The sequence below is a fragment of the Mustela putorius genome, unplaced genomic scaffold (genome assembly GCF_011764305.1).
Source record: "Mustela putorius furo isolate JIRA1106 unplaced genomic scaffold, ASM1176430v1.1 tig00003987_pilon_pilon_pilon, whole genome shotgun sequence".
Lineage (NCBI taxonomy): Eukaryota > Metazoa > Chordata > Mammalia > Carnivora > Mustelidae > Mustela > Mustela putorius.
The window spans coordinates 15,726,693-15,747,669 of record NW_025422126.1 but is presented as its reverse complement, the minus strand read 5'-3'; the positions used below and the strand labels follow the sequence as shown (position 1 = coordinate 15,747,669).

General features: G+C 44.0%; 1 protein-coding gene and 1 pseudogene across 9 annotated transcripts in view; one reads left to right on the top strand and one right to left on the bottom strand.

The window, feature by feature from the left end:
- Positions 1–20,977, top strand: part of SYTL2 (synaptotagmin like 2) — a 120,227-nt gene that overhangs the window by 35,469 nt on the left and 63,781 nt on the right. For all 9 annotated transcript variants that reach the window (XM_045071306.1, XM_045071305.1, XM_045071304.1 and 6 more), the window contains exon 2: positions 14,448–14,971. In XM_045071306.1, the coding sequence (XP_044927241.1) occupies positions 14,859–14,971 (113 nt within the window). In that variant the 5' untranslated portion in view covers positions 14,448–14,858. The remainder of the gene's footprint in view (positions 1–14,447; positions 14,972–20,977) is intronic.
- On the bottom strand, positions 17,096–18,081 carry LOC106006937 (annotated as a pseudogene).

The window sequence follows — 20,977 nt, the reverse complement described above, 5'->3', positions numbered from 1 at the left end:
TTAGTGAGGGAGATGGGCAGTTGTTAGTCTCAATTTGAGAAATGAGGAAACTATGACTCAAGTAAGTGCCACGTTTATGGCCACCAAGCTATTAAGTAGGTAACTAGATTTCAAACCAGTTCTTAAGACTTTAAATCTCACGTTCTTTCTCCTTCATGATGCTGCCAACTGAATTGAGAAATAAAGGACCAAGTTTCCCCTCCATAAAAGGGGTTTACGGGATGCCTTTAAAGGAACGTGATTCTGTTGTGTACCTGACTGAGGAAGGAAGGAGCATCTCCATCATGAGGAATCTGAACATGATGGAGTAAACATGGGCTCTGTCTCACTAGCTCTGGAACAACTGCTGTTTTCTGAGCTAGAGTTCAAGGACATTAAAATAACAATGTGTAACTTATGCTACTGCAAACAATGCTTCCTCTGCTTGTGTTCTGTCTCTCTTGGTCAAATAAATAAAAATCTTAAAAAAAAAAAGAAAAGAAAAGAATGCTTTTTGAGTGTTGTTAGTTGGGATGAATAGTAGTTTAGAGGCATTAAATAAAGAGAGTGGGCCTTGCAAAGTTTCCATCTTAAGAAGTCTAACACTGATAATGGTTCTCTCTCAAATGGAAAAAAAAAAAAAAATGAGGCTGTCCTTACTATCCCCAGAACAGGAAGACTGCAGAGATGCTCCTAACATTTTAGTGACTTACTCAGTATTTGAAAGTTTCTTCACTGCTACACGCAAGGTACTATGTGGCTACAAAAGGAAGTAGACGTACATATTTCTCTTAAAGAGATGATGGGAATTTAATATGTGTATAAATTACTATAGTGTTGATGTAATTATTGAATACTTAGTGTGCTGGGTACCTAGATACAAATTTTAATCTCAACAACCCAGTGAGATAGGTAGGACACCCATTAACTGAGGCTCAGTGAAATTAATAACTTGCACAAGAGGGTCACACTGTACCACGGTCTATCTCACTTTAGAGCCTGTGCTCTTTCTAACTTCAGATGGGAGATGTACAAGTAAGTGTCATAAAAGCTCAGTGAGAGAAGTAATTATTGCCAGTATGTGGAAGGGATATTGGTGAGGTAGAAGGAGGCTGCAGGAACAGCTTCATGGAGGAGGAAGTATCATTTAAGCTGGGACTTAGGTGAGGGCTAAGGTTTGGATATATGCAGGTGTAAAGGTGGTAGACCAGAAGGAACAGAGGTGTTGTGGTGTCGAGATGCTATTGAGTAATGCTTTGGCTGGGATTCATGTGGGAGGAAAGGCTCCATGTGAAATTAGGTTGATAGGGAGCTGGGAATGAGAAGAAATTTGGACTTACTCTGCCATTGGGGAAGAGCTGGGAAAAGTTTTTAAATTGTGGTATGGCATGCTCAAAGTAGGGCTTTGGACTATAAATCTAGCTGGATTGTGCGTAGTAATAGACCCAAGTGAGGGAGAACCAGGAATGAGAGAAGCTGTGTTTGGAGACCATTGCAGCCTTCTCAGTGAATGATAGAAAAGGAAAGAAAGGGTCAATCCAGAGGCTGCCTTTGTTCCTTGGTTTATGGCCCCTGCCTCCACCTTCAAAGCACATCACTTCAACCTGTCTTCATTCTCAAGACTGCCCCCTTTCCTCCTGATCATTCTGCTTCCTCCTCTTGAGGATTTTGTGTGTGCACTGGGTCTGCTTAAATGATTCAGGATCATCTCCATATCACAGGATCCTTCACTTAAACACATCCATGAAGTCCCTTTCACCGTGTACCCTATTCATGTGTTCCAGGAAATAAGATGTAAATATCTTTGGAGACCATGATTTTTTTTTTTATTATGTTCAGTTAACCACTGTATAGTACATAATTAGTCCTTGATGCAGTGTTCAGTGATTCAGTAGTTAAGTATAACACCCAGTGTTCATCACAGCATGTGACCTCCTCAATACACATCATCCTGTTACCCCCTCCCCCACCCTCCTCCTCTCTGAAACTCCCAGATTGTTTCTCCGGGTCTGTAGCTTCTAGTGGTTCATCTCCCTCCCTGATTTCTCTCTCTTTGGATTTCCCTCCTTTCCTATTGCTTATGTTCCACATATGAGTAAAAGCATATAATTGTCTTTCTCTGCTTGACTTACTTCACTTAACATAATCCCCTCTAATTCTATCCATGTCAATGCAGATGGTGGGTATTCATTGTTTCTGATAGCAGAATAACATTCCATTGTGTATATGGACCACATCTTCTTTATCCATTCATCTATTGAAGGGCATCTCAGCTCCTTCCACAGTTTGGCTGTGGACATTGTGGACATTGCAGCTATGAACATTGGGGTGCATGTGGCCCTTCTTTTCACTAATCTGTATCTTTGGGGTAAATACTCAGTAGTGCAATTGCTGGGTTGTAGGGTAGCTCTATTCTTAACATCTTAAGGAACCTCCATACTGTTTTCCAAAGTGGCTGTACTAACTTGCTTTCCCAGCAACAGTGCAAGAGGATCCCCCTTTCTCCACATCCTCACCAACATTTGTTGTTTCCTGTCTTGTTAATTCTTGCCATTCTAACTGGTGTAAGGTGGTATCTCATTGTGGTTTAGATTTGTATTTCTTTGATGGTTAGTGATGTAGAACATTTTTTCATGTTTCTGTTAGCCATTTGTATGTCTTTTTTAAAGAAGTGTCTATTCATGTCTTTTTGCCCATTTTGGGCTTTTAGTTTTTTTGAGTGTTAAGTTTGAGAAATTCTTTATAGATCTTGGATATTAGCTCATTTTCTGTAATGTCATTTGCAAACATCTTCCATTTTGTGGACTGCCTCTTAGTGTTTTGACTATTTCCTTTGCTGTGCAGAAGCTTTTTATCTTGATGAAGTCCCAAAAGTTCATTTTTGCTTTTATTTCACTTGCCTTTGGAGATATCTCTTGAAAGAAGTTATTGTCGCTGATGTCAAAGAGGTAACTGCTTATGTTCTCCTCTAGGATTTTGAGGGATGGAGGATGATGATTTTGCCAACCTCAGAGAGTTGACAAATAGATCCATAAAAGATAACTTGTCATAGTTTTGTTGTGCCACTCTTGTAAACTTTCTTGGCTTTTTCTCTATGCTGTTAATTGTCTTGCTTTTCTTTCCTAACACCTTTCTTCTTTTCTTCATCCACAAAATGGGGCACCTGTTGTGTGCCAGGCACCATGCTAGGTGCTGGTGCACAGGGATGCCTCTGTCTGCCACCAGAGGAAGCAGAATTAGATGAGGGATGTTAATGCAGACCCAGAGACCAAGATGTCAGACTGTTGACTTTTGGTTTTCTAAAGCTGAGGTCCAGACCTAAGATGAGAAGATTCAGAAGAATTTTTGGTAATTGAAAAATGAGATCCTCCCATCTACCTTCCCTCCCGCCAACCCCCCATCCCAAATTTAGATTTTTTATTTCCTTTGGGGCCCCCTCAGAGGGAGGTTTCCTTTGGAAACCAGGAGTTTGATTCCTTAACATGGGGTGGGAAGTTAGAAGATGGGAAACAGTCTAATGAGGAAAAGAGAAAAACAGCAGTAGTCACACTCTACCTCAAGTGAGCATGGAAAGGTGGCTGAGTTGGTGAAACATGGTTATTGTCAATAGGTATTTATGGAGCATGTACTGTGTCTCAGACCGTTTCACTTATAGCCCAATGTCGTACTTGCTGTGACCCCATAAGGTGGATCTTGCTGCCGCATAGTACAGAGCAAGCAACAGTATAGACAGAGTCCTCAGGGAGCTGCCAAGGAGCTAATCAAAGGTCAGTTCCCTTCCAGGCATCTTCTGATGCCCAGACCAGTGGGTTCCACTCCATCACAGCAGCATCTGGTATTGGGCAAACTGACTTCCGTAGTCAATGGATATGGTAGACATTATTCACAGTTTCAAAATAAGTGTCTTTGTAGAGGATGGAGAGGAGTGAGGAAGACCTTGTATGTGGTGGGAACTTGATGTATCTTTGATGAGATAACTAATGGCCCGACCAGAGGGATCTGAACAGGCCCCGGGACTGGGGTGAGATGCCCAGGGCACACATCTGTGGGCCTATGGACATGAAATTATGAAAGTACTGACCCTAGATGTGTGGGCCCTGAGAGTGAGTGTCTTCTTGCAGTTTGTGCCCTCAGTGCCTCACTTGATAAGGAGACCTCTCTCGGGAGGCTGCAGCGGTGGAGTGCTGAGCTCACACAACCATGCCTCCTTGAATTTTGTGCCCTGAACCTCTTGTTTGCCTCTCCCCAAGGTCTTGGAGTTGAGCGGGGGCCAGAGAGATGGAGGACATGTTAGTTCGAGGATCTCATCTCTGGTTGCACCTTACAATCACCTGGGTGGCTGGGGACTGACCCCAGACCAGTTACATCAGTGTCATAAGGGGAGTTAGAGAAGGAAGAGACCTGGGCATGGCTAATTCTTTTTTTTTTTTTTTAAGTTTTTCAGGTTGATGCTACTGTATAGTCAGTTTTGGGAATCCCTGAGTTAGTACACTTGCAGAGAACCCCCCACTTTCCCAAGTAGGAATGTACATGATTGTACAGGAGGTGAGGCTTTATGTCTTCCTTCTTCAAGTCTGAGTTGCTGATTGCTCCAGTTCAGTTAACTTTACGATCCTGGTTTAACTCCAGCCTAGTTAATAAATCAGCTTGTTGCTGCACTACCTTCCTCTGAATTTGAAACCTAGAAAATTATTAAATCTGGAATTTACCTGGAGTGCCTGCTGTTATCTGTGTGCCGGTTGAAGGGGCACTCTGAACTGGGGCTCAATCCAATTCTTAGTCCATTTGCAAGGTCTTATTCAGGTGGAAGATGCCCCTGTCCTGGAGGATAGAGGAGGCCCACTTGGGGTGTCGCTGCTCTCACAATGGGTAGCTGTGTGACCATAGGCTGTTGGTCTGACCTCTTCTGCTCAGCTTCCTCATCTGTACAGAGAACTTGTGATGACTATATTCAGCTATTACTTCCATTTTCAGGTTTGCTGTTGTCACACCCGGAAAACAACTGATATACAATGAACATGTTTCACTTTGACTAGATGCTGTGCTCTTTAACCAGTCATAAGTGGTTTCTGACCTTCGGGAGTCCTTCAAGCTGTGATTCCCAGACCTGGCCAAGCATCTGGCAGCATGTGGGAACATTCTAGAAAGTGCAGATTCCTGGGTCTCGCCCCTGATTTTGATTCTGTAGGTCTTGAGCAAAGTCTGGGAATCTGCTACTCCTCAACTTACATTTGGATACAGACGATGATGAATTTAATTAAAGTGACTGATCTCCCAAATTTAGAGGTCACTATGGAGCTTAAAGTTGATAGAGGTTGTGTTTCTTCATGGAGGCTTTCCCCAGCCCTCAAAACTACATTAAGCCCCCTGGTTAAGAGTTTTATAGCTTCCTGCTCTTCTGCATTGTAGACATCTCCAGCTTGTTCAACATCTACCCTCCTTTCCAGAACATCGATGCTCTGAGGGCAGGGACTGGGTATACTATCAGAACTTTCAGAGCATACAATTTACCCTTTCCCAGAAGTGATAACTTGGATTGTGGAGGGTGCTGCCCTTTTGAGGGGAGAGAGTGTTTCTCTAGCATTTTGAACTTAGATGAGCCTCGTGGTGCTTCCCAAGCTGGATAATCAATAAAAACCCATGGATATGTTGGCTTTTACCGCAGGTCTGTGCAACATCAGATGAAGCTTGTTCTACTGTGTCTTTTTATGATTATTATTATTATTTTAATTGTGTTATGTTAGTCACCATACAATACATCATTAGTTCTTGATATAGTGTTCTAGGATTCATTGTTCACGTATAACACCCAGTGCTCCATGCAATCCATATCTTAATGCTTCCTATTGATAGCTTGTCAAAGGTAAATCATCCCTTTTGTAGAATGCCATCCTGTTTTAAAGACTTGAGTTTTCTGCCCAAATATGAAGTTTATTTTTTAAAAGATTTTATTCATTTATTTATTTGAGAGAGAGAGAGCGAGAGAAAACACAAGTAGGGGAGAGAGGGGTAGAGGGAGAAGCAAGGAGTCCAACGTGGGGCTCGCCAGGATTATGACCTAAGCTGAAAGCAGATGCAACTGACTGAGCCACCCACATGCCCCCAGATATGAAGTTTAAAATGAATTTCAGCTACCCATTTCCCCAGCTCCTTTCTTTCTTCACTGTTTTCATCTTTTGGAATCCTGCTATACAAAGAAAATACAGATTTAGCGGGTGGTTCTGGCCCACTTATCAAGACTGGAAAATGTAAAAAATTCAGGTTCAAATTTCTCTTCCCTGACATTTCAGGCTCTGTGGGGTCTGACCCCAGGTACTGTTTCCCTGTTCATACCCTATACTCTGGTTACCAGCCTTCTTTTTGAGTCACTTCATGGTTTTGTGGCCCAGCACACTGGCCCAGAATTCCTACTCTCCTCTCTAATTCAGCCTTCAAGGCTCACCTCACTTTATTTCCTTCCTAAAGCCCTTGGTTTGGGCCTCCTTTATTAGTACTTCACATGGTACTTGGAGGACGGTTAGTTGGGTGTGACCTTGTCTTCCTCACGTGGCTTGTTATCTTGTCTTTGGTTGGGGCTTGATGAAAATATTTTGTTCCTGTGGATACAAGTCCAACTTTCCTAGGAGTGGCAGAAGTGGGTTTTCAGAAATATGGGGACATTATCATTAGGTTTGAGTGTGAGATTAAGGGGTAGGGGAGTTGTCACATATAAGGAGTCATTCCTTCTCTCTCTTTCATTCTTAATTTGAGGTCACCAAGTTAGTCTGTGGGAAACATGAGCTGTCAGCCATATCAGCCTGGAGCTGGAGGAGAAGAACAAACTACAAAAAATGGCGTCCACCTTTAGAATAATCCTCATGATAGCAAAAGCTTTGTATGTTGAAGATGTCTATCAATTTTGATCTTTCGGTTGTTCCTCTAAGAAAAAACAAAACACATTTGTGATTTGGATAACAAGCTAACATATTCTTTCTTATTCCATCTGTATCATTTGCTCTTTTACTCAGAGGCTCATTTCATTTAATTGTTTTATTTATTCATTCAATTTACATTTAAAAAAAAAGATTTTATTTATTTATTTGTCAGAAGGAGAAAGAGCACAAGCAGGGGGAACAGCAGAGGCAGAGGGAGAAGCAGGCTCCTCGATGGGCAAGGAGCCTGATGCAGGGCTCAAACCCAGGACCCTGGGATCATGACCTGAACCAAAGGCAGATGCTTAAGCAACTCTACCAACTAGGCATCCCTCAATTTACATTTTTGAGCAGTTACCATGAATCAGTCATAAGACAATGAATTATGCTTTCCCTTTAAGAAGCCCAATTTAGGCGACATATTGGGTTGAGTAATTTGCATATTTTTAAATAGCATGATGAAGACCCTGACCACACAAAAAAATATTCATGTAGCATTGTTTCTAGAAAGTGCTGTGGACAGTTTGCTTTTCATGGAAACACATCTCTATGTAAGTATAGGAGAAGGCATTCTGATTGAGTTTAAACACATAAAGGTAGGTTCTTTTAGTAACAATGTCTGGTTCCTAGGGTCTCTACCATTCTAAGGGACTGAGGGCCATGTTATAAATTCCTGCATGTTGACACAGGTGCGTTTCTCCCTCCTTCCTATGCTTTTGCCCCTTTCCGTGTCTGTGCATAAAACAAATTGAAAGGGCTCAATCATTTTCCTGTTCTTACAAGTTGTTCTTAGAGGAGCCTGCCCTGCTTTGAGGGCCAATGCATGTTGCTCATAGCAGATGACAAAGAAGAAAATAGAGCATGTGTGGAAAGAGAACAGCAAGGTGAAAACAGACCTGGACTGGGGATCAGGAAACTGGGGTCTAGTCTCATCTTTGTCCCTGACTAGCTTTGTGATCTTTCTGGGAATAAGGGGGTGGTTAGGTAGTAAAAGATGAAAAACAATGTCTTTGGAACCTTCCAGCTCTGGCATCATATCACATTCTGCTTGAGTGACTATAAACAAGTGATTTAACTCCTTGAGCCCAATGTTATCTGCATGAGGTAGAGAATCCCTGCCTTGCTGGGTGGGCAGAGAGATTTGTTGGGATCTTGGAGGTAAAACACGTAGCACCACCTGCTCATTTTTCAGTTCAGAGAAAAAAGAACAAGATCATAAAAAGCTTAGACGACGACATGTGAGGAACAGCTGAGGGAGGAAGGAAGCTCATCTTCCCCTCAGCGAAGGAAACTCAGGAAGAACAAGAAAGCTGCTGTTCTTTTAAATGGCTCTTTGAAAAGGAGAGTGAGGGATGCTCAGTGGGTTAAGCATCTGCCTTAAGTGGGGCTGAAGGGTCTGGGGATCGGGCCCCAAATCAGGTGCCCTGCTCAGTGGGTAACATGCTTCTCCCTCTCCCTCTGCTCCTCCCCACTGCTTGTGCTCTATCTCACTATCTCTGTTGCTATCTTTGTCTCAAATAAATAAATAAAATCTTAAAAAGAATCTTAAAAGATTTTAAGAGATCGAGCACACTTACTTGTGAAGCATAAGAAATAACGTGGAGGACATTGGGAGAGGGAGAGCAAAAATGAGTTGGGGGAAATCGGAGGGGGAGTCAAACCATGAGACATTGTGGATTCTGAGAAACAAACTGAGGGTTTTGGAGGGGAGGGAGATGAGGGGATGGGTGAGCCTAGTGAGTATTATGGAGGGCATGTATTGCATGGAGCACTGGGTGTGGTGCATAAACAATGAATTTTGGAACACTGAAAATAAAATAAAAATTTTTAAAAAGAATCTTAAAATCTTAAAAAAATTTTTTAGAAAGCAAGCAAACAAGAAAGAAAGAAAGAAAAAGAGAAAAGAAGAAAGAAAGGGTGAGCTGAAGGGGCCAGGGCTAATTGAAGGCAAAGGGTAAAAATTATGGGCAAGTTCAACCATAGGGCCAACTAAGCCTGAGAAGTGGAGCAGCCCCGCTGGGGAATTAGGACTTTGGGCATGGGTGCCCTGGCACAGTGGATTGCGGGTCTGATGACACCAGTGTGGTATGCAGCTAGGAGATCTTCGCACTGCGCAGGAGGTGAGCAAAGGTTCTCTGATTGTTCCACTCCACTTGTTCCTTCCTAGGCATCCTCTGAGCAATATGTGGGTTATTCCATCTATCCCTTGATGCCACTAGGATCTAGCTTACAGAATACTTGGTTTGATGCATGATGGTTTGTCCCTGCTGGGAGTGAGTCCCTTCATTGATCAAGGCTGTTTCTGTCCAACGTTGTTTTCCCCAACCCCACCCGGACTCTGGCATATTTATGCCTGCTCTCCTTCTGCCTCCCAGATTTTTCTTTCCAGCCTTCATTCTAGATATCATGGGACTGTCAGGACAATTTGTTTCTATTCTCAAAACCTCATCATGTGAGAGTCACTACTTACTTGAGGTTTCCTCCCCTCGCTTGGGGTCTGCAGGCTTTGGTACAAACAACAACACTCATCTGGGGAAGGAAGAGGTGTTCTGTGGGCCTGCCCTTGCACCAGAGCACAGTGGGGGAACAGGCTCTAAGTGGAGTTTGGCCAGGCACCATGATTGGGATTAGGCCTATATGTCTAGCTCTTCTAGTTGTGATCACCAGCAGGCGCCAACTGTTTGGAACCTTGGTTTTCATCTCTTGCTTAACTTTGGACACTTGACAAGGAGAAGAGTATTGGCTTTCGTAGATGTGGCATAATAGGGCTGACACATGGAAAGCTTGAATTCAGCACTATCTGCACTTGGAGCCTGTAAATTTCCCTCTCATGCTGCTGTTCCCACAGCTGCTCACTCCTTATTTTTTCTCCACAGTGTCCTACCTTCTCACCATAGCTGCAAATAATCTCTGTAAGAAAAGGGAAAGCAGGAGTAATTATACCCATCACATAGTTGAGAAAACTGAGACTTGGGGAAGTCATAAGAAAGATCTGGAGCTGGAACTCCTTGAATCGTTTGGACCTGGTTTTTCAGTCTGGCCCCAGAACCAGCTTCATGTGAAAGGAGAAGTGGAAGCTCAGGCCTCTTCCATCTGTGTTCATGTATTAAGTATGTGAGTGCCTAGGAGATGCGAGGCACAATGCAAGGTACTGGGGTCCCAGAGCTCTCAGGTGCCCAGGCCTTGCTCATAAGCGAGTGGAAAATAAGCATGAGTAGATACGGATTTGAGACAGTGTGATGAATATCCTGACTCAGGAAGTCAGGTGCTAATGAACACACCAGAGTGATGCCTAACCTGACCTTGAGAAGTTAGGAAAGACTTCTATTCAGAAAGTGACATCTAACCTGAGGTCCAAGAGGTGTCAACCCAGGAAAAGTATGCCAAGAGGAAGGAATAGCATATACAAAGGCCTGGGGGGCCAAAGGAACTGAAGAGTTGTGTGTGGGGAGCCTCAGGCGAAGCACTTGGGGAAGAAAGCTGGTGCCAGTTCATGTGAGTCCCACAGGCCATGGTAAGGAGCTTGAGCGTTAGCCAATGGGCAATGGGAAGCAGTGGAAGGTTTTAAACCTGGGAATATGGCTTAGTCAGATCTCACTTTTAGAAAGTCACTCAGTAGCATGATGAGAATGGGTGGGAGGGAAGCTGAAGCTTAGAACTTTTTGCTCACCCTGGAAGCTACTCCTTCTGTGAACACGTCGGGAATCCTCGCGGCCAAAATTTATCCCTCCCAATTTTTCCATAGAAACTGCCCTGATTGCTGACTGCCAACTGTGGGCCACTAGTTTTTCTATGCGTAAGCAGAGAATGAAGGTCCATAGTCAGAAGAATTTTGTTCTGCTTCCCAGTTTGAGGAATCTGTGGATGGGAGAATCAAAGGACAGGTCAGCACTGGGGTGGATTAAACTGACAAAACTCCTGGAAGGGGGCGCTGGGGTGGCTCAGTCAGCTAAGCATCTGCTTTGGCTCAGGTCATGATGTCAGGATCCTGGGATGGAGCCCTAGGTCCGACTTCCTGCTCAGCAGGGAGTCTGCTTCTCCCTCTGACCTTCCCAGTTTGTGTGCACTCACTCTCTCTCTCTCTCTCTCTCTCTCTCTCACTCACTCTCTCAAATAAATAAAATCTTAAAAAAGGGGGGGGGGCTGAGTGTTTCAGTGGGTTAAGCCTCTGCCTTCGGCTCAGGTCATGATCCCAGGGTCCTGGGATTGAGTCCTGAGTTGGGCTCTTTGCTCAGCAGGGAACCTGCTCCCCCCCCCATCTGTCTCTCTGCCTACTTGTGATCTCTCTCTCTCTGTCAAATAAATAAATAAAATCTTTAAAAAGAAAAAAAAAGAAAAGCTACTGGCAAATATCAGCCCTACCACACAAGGGTAGTGGTTGACACTTCCCTGAGCCCTACTCTCCTCATTTGAAAAACACAGATCATAAAATGCTTGCCTTAGATCTCTGTGAGGATCCCATGAAATGATGTTAAGTGCCAGGCATATAGGACATACCCAGTAAATATTTACTTCCTTCTCTTTTTTCCTGTCTTTCCTTAATGCTGCCCCATCTCAGAGTAAAAGCTGGAAATCGTACAGCACTAATGTAAGGCCTAATATGGATGATCTACTTCTTTCTGACCTGCTCTCTCCTGTCCTCTGCCTGGCACACTCTGTTGTCCCAGCCTTGACTTCTTTGATGTTCTTCAAACACGTCAGACCTGCTTCCACCTCTGGACCCCCGATAACAGTGTGGCTTGTTTCCTCACCTCTGTAAAGTTTTTGTTTCCGTGTCATCTTCTCAACAAGACCAACCCTAACCACTCTCTCTAAAACTCCCAACTCCCCCACTCCTTCCCTTCTATGCTCTGTTATATCACCTTCTGGCAAGTTATATAATTTAATTATTTAGGCATTTTAAAATTATTATTTAACTTGATGTCTCCTCTGAGGGTCATGTAGGCTCCACAAAGACAGGACTTTTTCTCTGTCCTATGTATTGCTGTGTCTCCAGTGCTTGCAACAGTGCCAGGCGCATACTAAGCTCTCAGTAAATGTTTGCGGAATGAAGTGCGTGATTAGCTTCCATGACCGATAACATCCAGAGTATTGGGAACTGGGAAAGCAGCTGGTATTGAAGAGTCTTGACTGCCATCCAAGGGCTCTGCTGCTCTCTCTCACAATTAGGAGTCAGAGGTTTCGGCCCTTCCCTCCTTCCTCTGTAAAATGAAGACATTGCCCTTTGTCTCACTGATTTTGGGGAAAAACCTTTAACTCTTGGAAGCTCTTATGCAGAAGCACTGGTTAGCTTGTGGTTGTACATGAAGGTGTAGAAACCAGCATTTCCTCCTTCAGCAATGCTCCTAGTTACCACCGCTGGACAACCTGAGTTGTTTCTCTCCTTTTATCTCTTCCTGTCCTGCACTTGTTGACTTTAAAAACAGTCTCTCACTGAACTGTATGTCATCATCCATGGTTCTCCAAAAGTGGCCTAAATTCAGGTCCTTACCGGCCTCTGAGGTCGAAGGAAGTTACTATGCATCAAAGAAGCTATTCTGCAGGAAAGAATAGCCGTCCGCTGGTGAACTTGTATACTTGGATGAGGTTCATTCATTTACTTACATTCAGAGACTCCCAGTCAAATGGGAGTGACTGAAGGAAGATAAATAATTATAGCGGTGGAGGTGGGTATATGGAGAAGAAAGTGTTTATGTTGGTCAGGCTCCCACAACAGAAGTATTATAGAACAATCCCAAACTTCAGCGGCTTCCAACAACAAATATTTATTTCTTCCCATAATCTCCAGGTCCACTGGGGTGGCCTTATATACTCTGCATGGCTCAGGTTCTGGTCTGACCTTACATCTCTTTTGCTGGGACTCAGACTAGAAAGGCAGGAGCTACGTGGGGCAGGCTCTTCTTGGAGCCGGTGGCAGGAGTATAAGCAGCCAAGCCAACCCACACAAACCTATGCTTGTATCACATTTGTAGCATTCCATTGACCAAAGTCACAAATCAAGCTCAACAACAGGAAGGTAGGGATGAATAATCTGCTTACTCTCGTGGCATCATGGTTGCATGGCTATTTCAGAGAGGGAGTTAGGAGGAATAAGTGAATCTACTTTTAATTCTAGCTGAGGTAGTTAAGGAAGGCTTCCTGGAGATGGTAACTTTCATCTTTGAAGGGTGAGTATTTTTCAAGATGAACAAACAGGCACTGACTTATATAAATGTATGTACATTTTAGTACATTCTTAATATTTGAGTAGTCAGTGTGAGCTACATGCAGAGAGCCTCAGGAATACAAAACAAAGGTCATCAGAGTACCTGTTTTTGAAGTCTATACTTCATGGGGGTGATTGAAGAGAAATATAACACAAAAGAGAAAAGGGAATGCCATGACCAAGTACACTCTTATTTGGGGGGATAGATCAAACGTGTGAACTCAGAAAGGAAGCTAGAATATATTTTTAGTTGTTATTTTTAGTAGAGGATGCAAGATATGTGCTGTTTGATTTTCATTATTTCACCTCATCTTTACAATCTGTGAGGGACATCCTACTGGCAGGCAAGTGGGAATGAGAAAACTGAGCCTCAGAGTGGGGGGGTCACTTGCTAATGTGACCGAGGGGATATTTCCCAGGGGTTCTATTTTGCCAAAGTCCTTCATAAAAAGGACTCAGTGGTACACGTACTGTTTTATTCTTAAATGAGACTGCCTAAAACTTACTGAATACTTGATTCTTAGTGTCTGCTGTCTGTGAAGCACTGTGTTTGTTAAAGCGCCCCCATCCTGGAGTAGGGGACCTCTGAAGCCCCAAATAGCTGTGAAATTCTGCATGTCACCTTCTCATTGCATATAGGTTTGAGTGGCCTGAAAGGAAATAGGATTCTTGCCCAAAGTCCTACTTAAAATTCTCACTTTGGTTGGGGGAGGTTGCCTCTCTTTCCCCCAGTTTGTTTACCCGTACCAGTAAGTGTTCTTCGTCCTCAGAAATGAAGGGAGCAATCTTGGGGAGTTGCTCTAGATCCAGCAAGGGTGAGAGGTGGGACCAGGTGAAGAATAACAGTCCGCCCTTTGTGCACATTACCTTTAGGTGATACCAGCTCATGACCTGTCATTACAGAGCCCAGATATGTTCCCATGCAACATTCCTACTCACGGAGATGTGAGTGCTTGTGAATTTTTATTTCTAGTTTCTTACCCATGATCCACTTGACAGCTGGAATCACATCTTCCTGGTCATACTGACCTTGAGTGTGACTTTTTAGCCTAATATCTCATGATTTTGGAGAGCGAGAACTAGCTCTTTTTTGCAGCCATTGCTTTCCCCAGTGAGTTGTCAAACATCAATAGGCATTTTGTGCGCTCTCCATCTTGGCATTCTAGAATTGAGTAGAAGTGTGTTTCATGACCTGTTTTCTCAAGAAGCTGACCAAACTGGTTTCCTTGATCTCGGAGACCATCTCACTGGTCATCTTCTTTCCCCAGGCACGTTTTAAATCTTGTAAAAATGAGCAATGCTTACAGAACTGCCTCGCACTGTCTCACATTCACTGTCTCCTGATTCCCCAGGTATCACGAGATGCTCAGATGTTACTGCTCTCCTCGAGTTGATGACCCGGATGCAAGAAGAATGAACTGAGTCTGATAATAAACTGAGTCTAAGACTGGTCCAGAGTGGGAGTGTGAGTAGGAATGCCACTGTGGGAACAAGTGACCTGGCTGGTAAGGAATGCAAAGTCCTTGTGAGAGCCTCCTCTCCACGTCGTCCCACAGACCACTGCTTCCTCACTGGAAAGGGTGCGGAGGACTTTGCAATCAGGCACCTAAAATTTGGCGGAGCCAACATAAGACTTTTGCTGCAGAACTGAACAAGACATTACTTCATTTAATTTTTTTTTGCATCTTCTAATCATTGAGCAACAGGCATAGTCATTTTGCTTTGCGAACTGTAAGCCAGATTCATTGCTCTTCATTTTGTGTATGATTTTCAAAATGATTGACTTGAGCTTCCTGACAGAGGAGGAGCAAGAAGCCATCATGAAGGTGCTGCAGCGGGATGCTGCCCTGAAGAGAGTTGAAGAGGAGAGAGTCAGGTAAGGGGCTGGGAGGTCCCCTGGCATGGGGGAAGGAGGGACAGTCTGTCAGAAGATGGGACACGTTCTCTTCTCAGCCATAAGTGGAAATTCTGACTTGGAGCTTGAACTTACAGGTTTTAGGTTTTAGGTTATTCCCTGGATGGGGAGTTCTTTCCTTGTTAGTGTCTCTTAATTAATCCCTTAGGACTCCTGCCAGAAATAGTCTTTTTTTTTTTTTAAAGATTTTGTTTATTTATTTGACAGACAGAGATCACAAGTAGGCAGAGAGGCAGGCAGAGAGAGAGAGGGGGGAAAGCAGGCTCCCCACTGAGCAGAGAGCCCGATATGGGGCTCGACCCCAGGACCCTGAGATCATGGCCTGAGCCGAAGGCAGAGGCTTTAACCCACTGAGCCATCCAGGTGCCCCTGAAAAATTTTTTTAATTTCTAAGATTTTTAAAAGAAAATAAATCAGGAAGTAGCTCCCATTTCTGCATACTTTGAGAAATGTTTGAATTGGTTTCAACAGCAATTGAAATTGGCTCTGACTGAGCCACTCTTTCATCTGTGTCTCACAAGAAGGAGTGGCAGCTTCGACACGTGCTTGCTGAGAGGAGCCCACATGTTCCATGTCAACATTCCCTCCACTTTCCACTCACCCACAGGGTTGGTAGAAGGAGAGTGAGAGCAGGATGCCAAAGGAGTGGGCTTGAGCCCAGGCCCTGCCATCTGTTACCTGTGTAACCTCGGGCTTTAAAGACCTTGAATGGCTTCTGGAATGTGAGTTGGTGTATTAACTGCATAATCCCCATCCCAGGAGTTATCTGAAAGAAGCATAAGCCATGTTCCTATTTCCTGGGAAACAGGGCCATGAGTAATGGATCTATTGGCACCATTTCCCATATTTTGACCCTAATCAAACATGCTGAAATTCACTCTAAGCCCTTCAGAGCATCTATTTATGGCTAATAATAGCTCGTAGAGACAGTGCTTAACAAACTAATGATTCACAAATGACAGCAATGAACAGAATTGCAAAGGGCATTTTTCTGAGCTCAAACACACTTGTGCAGTTGGTAGGGGCTCAGGGTGGGATATAATTATCCCTCCTTGATGTGTGAGGAAGTTGACTTTGAGACAGGTCAGGTGACTTGCTCAAGCTCATACAATCCATAGGTGTCAGGATTGAGAGTTACATTCTGGTCTTCAGGTCCTCATGCACTAACTCTGCCACTTTTTTTCTGAGAAAACAGTAGCAGACCGGCCATCCTGGCACCTGGCCATGGAGAACGGGGCGGCTGCTTGGTATGAGGTAGGACGCTGAACTGTGATGGTGACAGGTGCTGGAGAGCCTGAGAATGGGACTCTTTACTAGTCATGCACCTCCCTACAAGCTGCCTGTAGTCCTCTATACACCGGGATATTTGGGGGGGGGGGTGGCTGTTCTCCATTTTTAGCAAGTGTGGTGTCTTGAGTATGTTTATCCATGAGGGGCAAAATTTACCCTAATCCTCCCTCAGAACCTTTTGGTAACACTGATCCTTTACTGAAATACAGTTTATAAAGCCCTTTCATGAATGATGTCCTACGTTTCCTCACAACCATGCTGAGAGTTGGTGAGGCAGGACTGTTACACCCATTTTAAAAAATAAGGAGTGAGGACAGCACAGAGACAATACTAGCTGATTCTTAAAGCATGGTGGGAATTCCTTTATCCTCTCAGGAGACAAGACAGGGAGACTTGGAAAGAAAGTGGTGGAGCAAAGATGGCCCTGGGCCCCTCTTCCTATGACGTCAGGATGTGCGGACTGTAACTACTGGGTTGCTGAATTCCTTTGATTCCTCCAGTGATCAGTTGTCATGTGTGGTCTGCAACTCTGTGTCCCTCTGGGTTAGGGAGAGAGCTTTGTCTTCCCCCTCTTTTTTTTTTTTTTTTCACATAAGGAAGCATTTACTTGAGGTTTATCATGAAATCATACAAATAAAATTTTTATAAACACAAATCCACATTGAGTCATAACACAGATAGCAAAAGACAAAGTAAAAACAAAGAAAACTAATTGGCGGCTATATACAGTTGGACACAATTGTGTCTTGTACACTAGAAAGTCTTTTACAAAATAATCATCTTAGATCAACAGAAGACCAATCTTCAATGTCATCCTGCAAGATGGGTTAACTTTAGCAATTTCCTCCTGTTTTCTCCAATGTCCTCCTTTAGTATGGCTGGTAATTGTTTTGGTGATTGCCACCCCCTCGAGATGCCTTGCCGTAAGTGCTCTGTTGGCCACTGTAGTCTGCATATCCCTGTCCATATCCATAGTTCCCATAGTTATACCCAGTATAATCATAGCCGCCATAGCCACTATAGTTTTGATCACCACCATAGGCACTATTGTAATTTCCATATCCTTGATCATAATAGTTATTAAATCCTTGGTTCCAGTTTTGGCCCTGACCTCATCCACGACCCCTAGTGCCACCTCGTCCACCAGCTGCAGCACCTCTTCCTCCTTTTTGTTGCTGCTGTTGCTGCCTGTATACCTCTTTGGGTTGTGCAACTTTGATTTCACACTTCCCAGAACCGATTTGATGATATCTGCTTTCTAATAATTTCTTTACTGGCTCTTCATCTGTATATGTGATAAAACAAAATCCTCTTCTTTCATTTGTTTTTGTATCCATGGGAAGTTCAATATTTTCAATCTCTCCAAAGGCTCCAAAATATTCTTTAATTTGTTCTTCCGAAGTATCTGGGCTCAATCCACCCACAAACACCTTTTTGGGCGGTTCTTTCCCTTTTAAAGCTTTGGCCCTTTTGGGGTCTATCAATTTGCCATCCAGTTTGTGTTCCTTCAGTTCCAACACCGTGTCGACGCTAGCCGCGTCTTTGAAAAGCACGAATCCGAATCCTCTCGATCTTCCGGTCACCGGGTCCGTCTTAATCGTGCAGTCCACCACTTCCCCAAACCGGGACAGATACTCGGTCAGATCTTTCTTGCTCGTATCCCAGCTCAAGCCTCCAATAAACATTTTACCGTCATCCTGCTGGTTCTTGCTCACGTTGATCTTGGATCCCTCTGCGAACTCCTCTATGTTGCTGAACTCGTTCATGTCCTCCACGGCGGCGGAGCTGTCGGCCGGGGGGTGCTGGCGCGCAGTCCGGGTCGCGTTGTATGGAGCTGGATTTAAAATGGCGGCGGAAGAGGTGTCTTCCCCCTCTTTTAAATGCACTTAGCCCTAGGGACTGCAGGCTACTGAGTCTTCCCTGGAGTTGTGTGTTTGAGTGGAGGTGTTTTATAGGCATCTGCGTGGCTGATAGAAAAATCCTCCAGAAATGCCAAATTCTGGCAGGAACTTTGTAAGGGGTGTAAGCATATAGCCTCTGGTACCAGCTGTCAGCAGCCCCAGTGACAGGGAGTCCCTTAGTTAAAGCAGTGGGTTTGCAGATTCCCCTTCTGTTCACTGTTTCTCAGGGTGCCCCAGCAGCTGCTGCTGCTGCCTTTTTTTTTTTTTTTAGGATTATTTATTTATTTATTTGAGAGAGAGTGAGAGAGCATGAGAGCGGAGCGGACTTGATCCTAGGACTCCAGGATCATGACCTGAGCCGAAGGCAGTCACTTAACCAACTGAGCCACCTAGGTGCCCCACAGCTGATGCTTCTGTAAACTGATAGCGAGAAGTCTTGGGATGGCAAAAAAAAAAAAAAAAAAAAAAAAATCAAGTGTGAGTCAAGCCCTGTGTACTACCATCACGCTGGGGAAGGCATCAAGCACCTGATGTAGACTCAGCCACAGATAGGTTTAGGACTCTGGTCCTGGGGAGGAGTGATGGTGCATGGTGGATGGGGAATGGGGCGGCCGGTGAGTGTGAAGCCCATAGCGGGTGGACACAAAGAGGTGTAGCCTGTGGCCTGGCCTGCTTCACATAAAGAGGATGGCGCTCTGACCCCTCTTTGATTTAGGACTGAAGGGACTTGTGGTTATGGGTCTGAGGCTTTCTGCCCCTAGGCTGGTGGAACTGGATCTCTGGTCTTTGAAAATACTGTTCCGTAGGCTTTTGCTTGCAGCCCCTTTGCCAGCCTCTGGCTGGTTGTCTTTGACTATGGATTAGCTTTCCCTATAGCCTGACAGCTCTGGAAAGATTTTTTGGTCCCTATCAGTGATTTTACAGAGGAAGAAGGTAAAGCCCAGAGAGGGAAAGTGACTAGCCCAGGGCTAAATAATCCCTGCCAGAGCCGTGGTAAGACAAAGCTCTCATTCCGGTGCTATTCCCTCCACCCCATGCTGCTATTACTGCTCTTTGCAGTTTGGGAAGCTGCAAGCTGTCTTTGTTAATCATTTGTTAATTTGTGAAGCACTGTCTAGGAGGTATTATTAGTAGCCATAATCAGACACTCCAGGGTGCTTGAAGTGAATCTCAGTGGGTTCACAAAGCATCATGTTCAGTTAGGGTCAAAATCATTGGTATTCTTTCTTCACAAGATTAGGGAAGAAGTCCCCTGCTTAGCCTTGGAGTCAAAAGTGACATGAGTCTGAATCCTCTCCTCACCACTGATCAATTGTGGTTCACTGGACAAATAACTTAACCTCTCTGAGCCTTAACCCAGAGACTGAGAATGACTGTTAACACCAAACCCAAAGGATTAGAGTGAGGATGAAGTAAGATAATTCTTTATCTTAGCATGTAAGAAGTGATAGACATATTTCCATTCCCTTATTCCCCACTTCACCTCTGCTTCTAAAAAAGGGCAGAATTCTATGCTTGATAATCTGACTTCTTAGGAGGAAATTACTCCCCAAACTCTCCATTATTTAATGCAGTGAAGTTTAATCGAGCATCTACTAAGTACAGGGAACTTCTCTGGACAATGATATGAAGAGAATTCTATGGTAATTAAAATATGGTTCCTGCCCTCAAGGAAACTGACCTTTATCAATAAATTATTCATTATCAATAAATTATTTATTATATATTTATATATAGTATATAAATATTATCAACAAATTATTTATTATCAATAAGTTGATAATCCACTTTGCACATTTAAAATCTCAGCTTTGTTTCCCTAACACGATTTTACAGTTTCCCAATACTTCTCCCTAGCTGGTGTGTGGTTTTAGAAACACAAATCATAATTCTGATATTGGCCTAAGCAAAACATCATTAGAAAGGCGAACCTGCCACTATAAATCAGTCTGATCTTTCGAATGCTAATTTTTTATGGACTGTGGAGTATGATTCTCCTGCAGCTCTGAAAGGATCTCACTAATGCAGTGAAGCACTATTGCCCACTAAGACCAGGTGCTGCCTCCCAGTGCTTTTCGGCCCGGCTCTAGGTGAGATTTCACGTTCACGTTGAAATCTGTTTGCCTTTCCTGACATATCCAGGGCTTCCAGTTGTTCACAACCATGCTCATCTGAGACATTGTGCAGATGACTTCATCTCTGTGTTACCTCCGGTCTGATTTCATGAATGAGAAAGAGGAGTGTCACCCAGGGGAAGTAAACCGTTCGGTTCCCAAATCATTCTACCTGTTTGTGGTAGAACGTGGACTCAACCCAAGGGAACAGCCACTGTGGTGTCTCAAGAGGCAGCTGGAAGATACCCGTCTCAGGTCACGGCCACCCCACAGTTGTGTTTCCCGCTGCCTCTCTGGGCACACTCTTTACCATGCATGGATATTCAGCTTACTCCCTAACTGCTGGAGACATTCCACAGACCAGCTGTGAGGCAGATATCGGGTTAGATTCTTTCTCTCTTCCTACCGCTTCTTCTTTTTAAGAAACACCATACTGCATACACATATGTAATTTTAGTCTTTTATGGTTTGAAAATGAGACACTCTAAAGGTGGTGTTTCCTGTGCTTGGCGTCATACTGTCAGCAGGATATCCCAGCACCATGCCTCCCACCCCCGTGCACACAGAGCCACATCGCCAGGACAGGCATTCTTACCATAGATAGCATCTCAACTATGACCACATCTTATAATTCTTAGCTGTTCCCCTAAGACCTAGTTTTT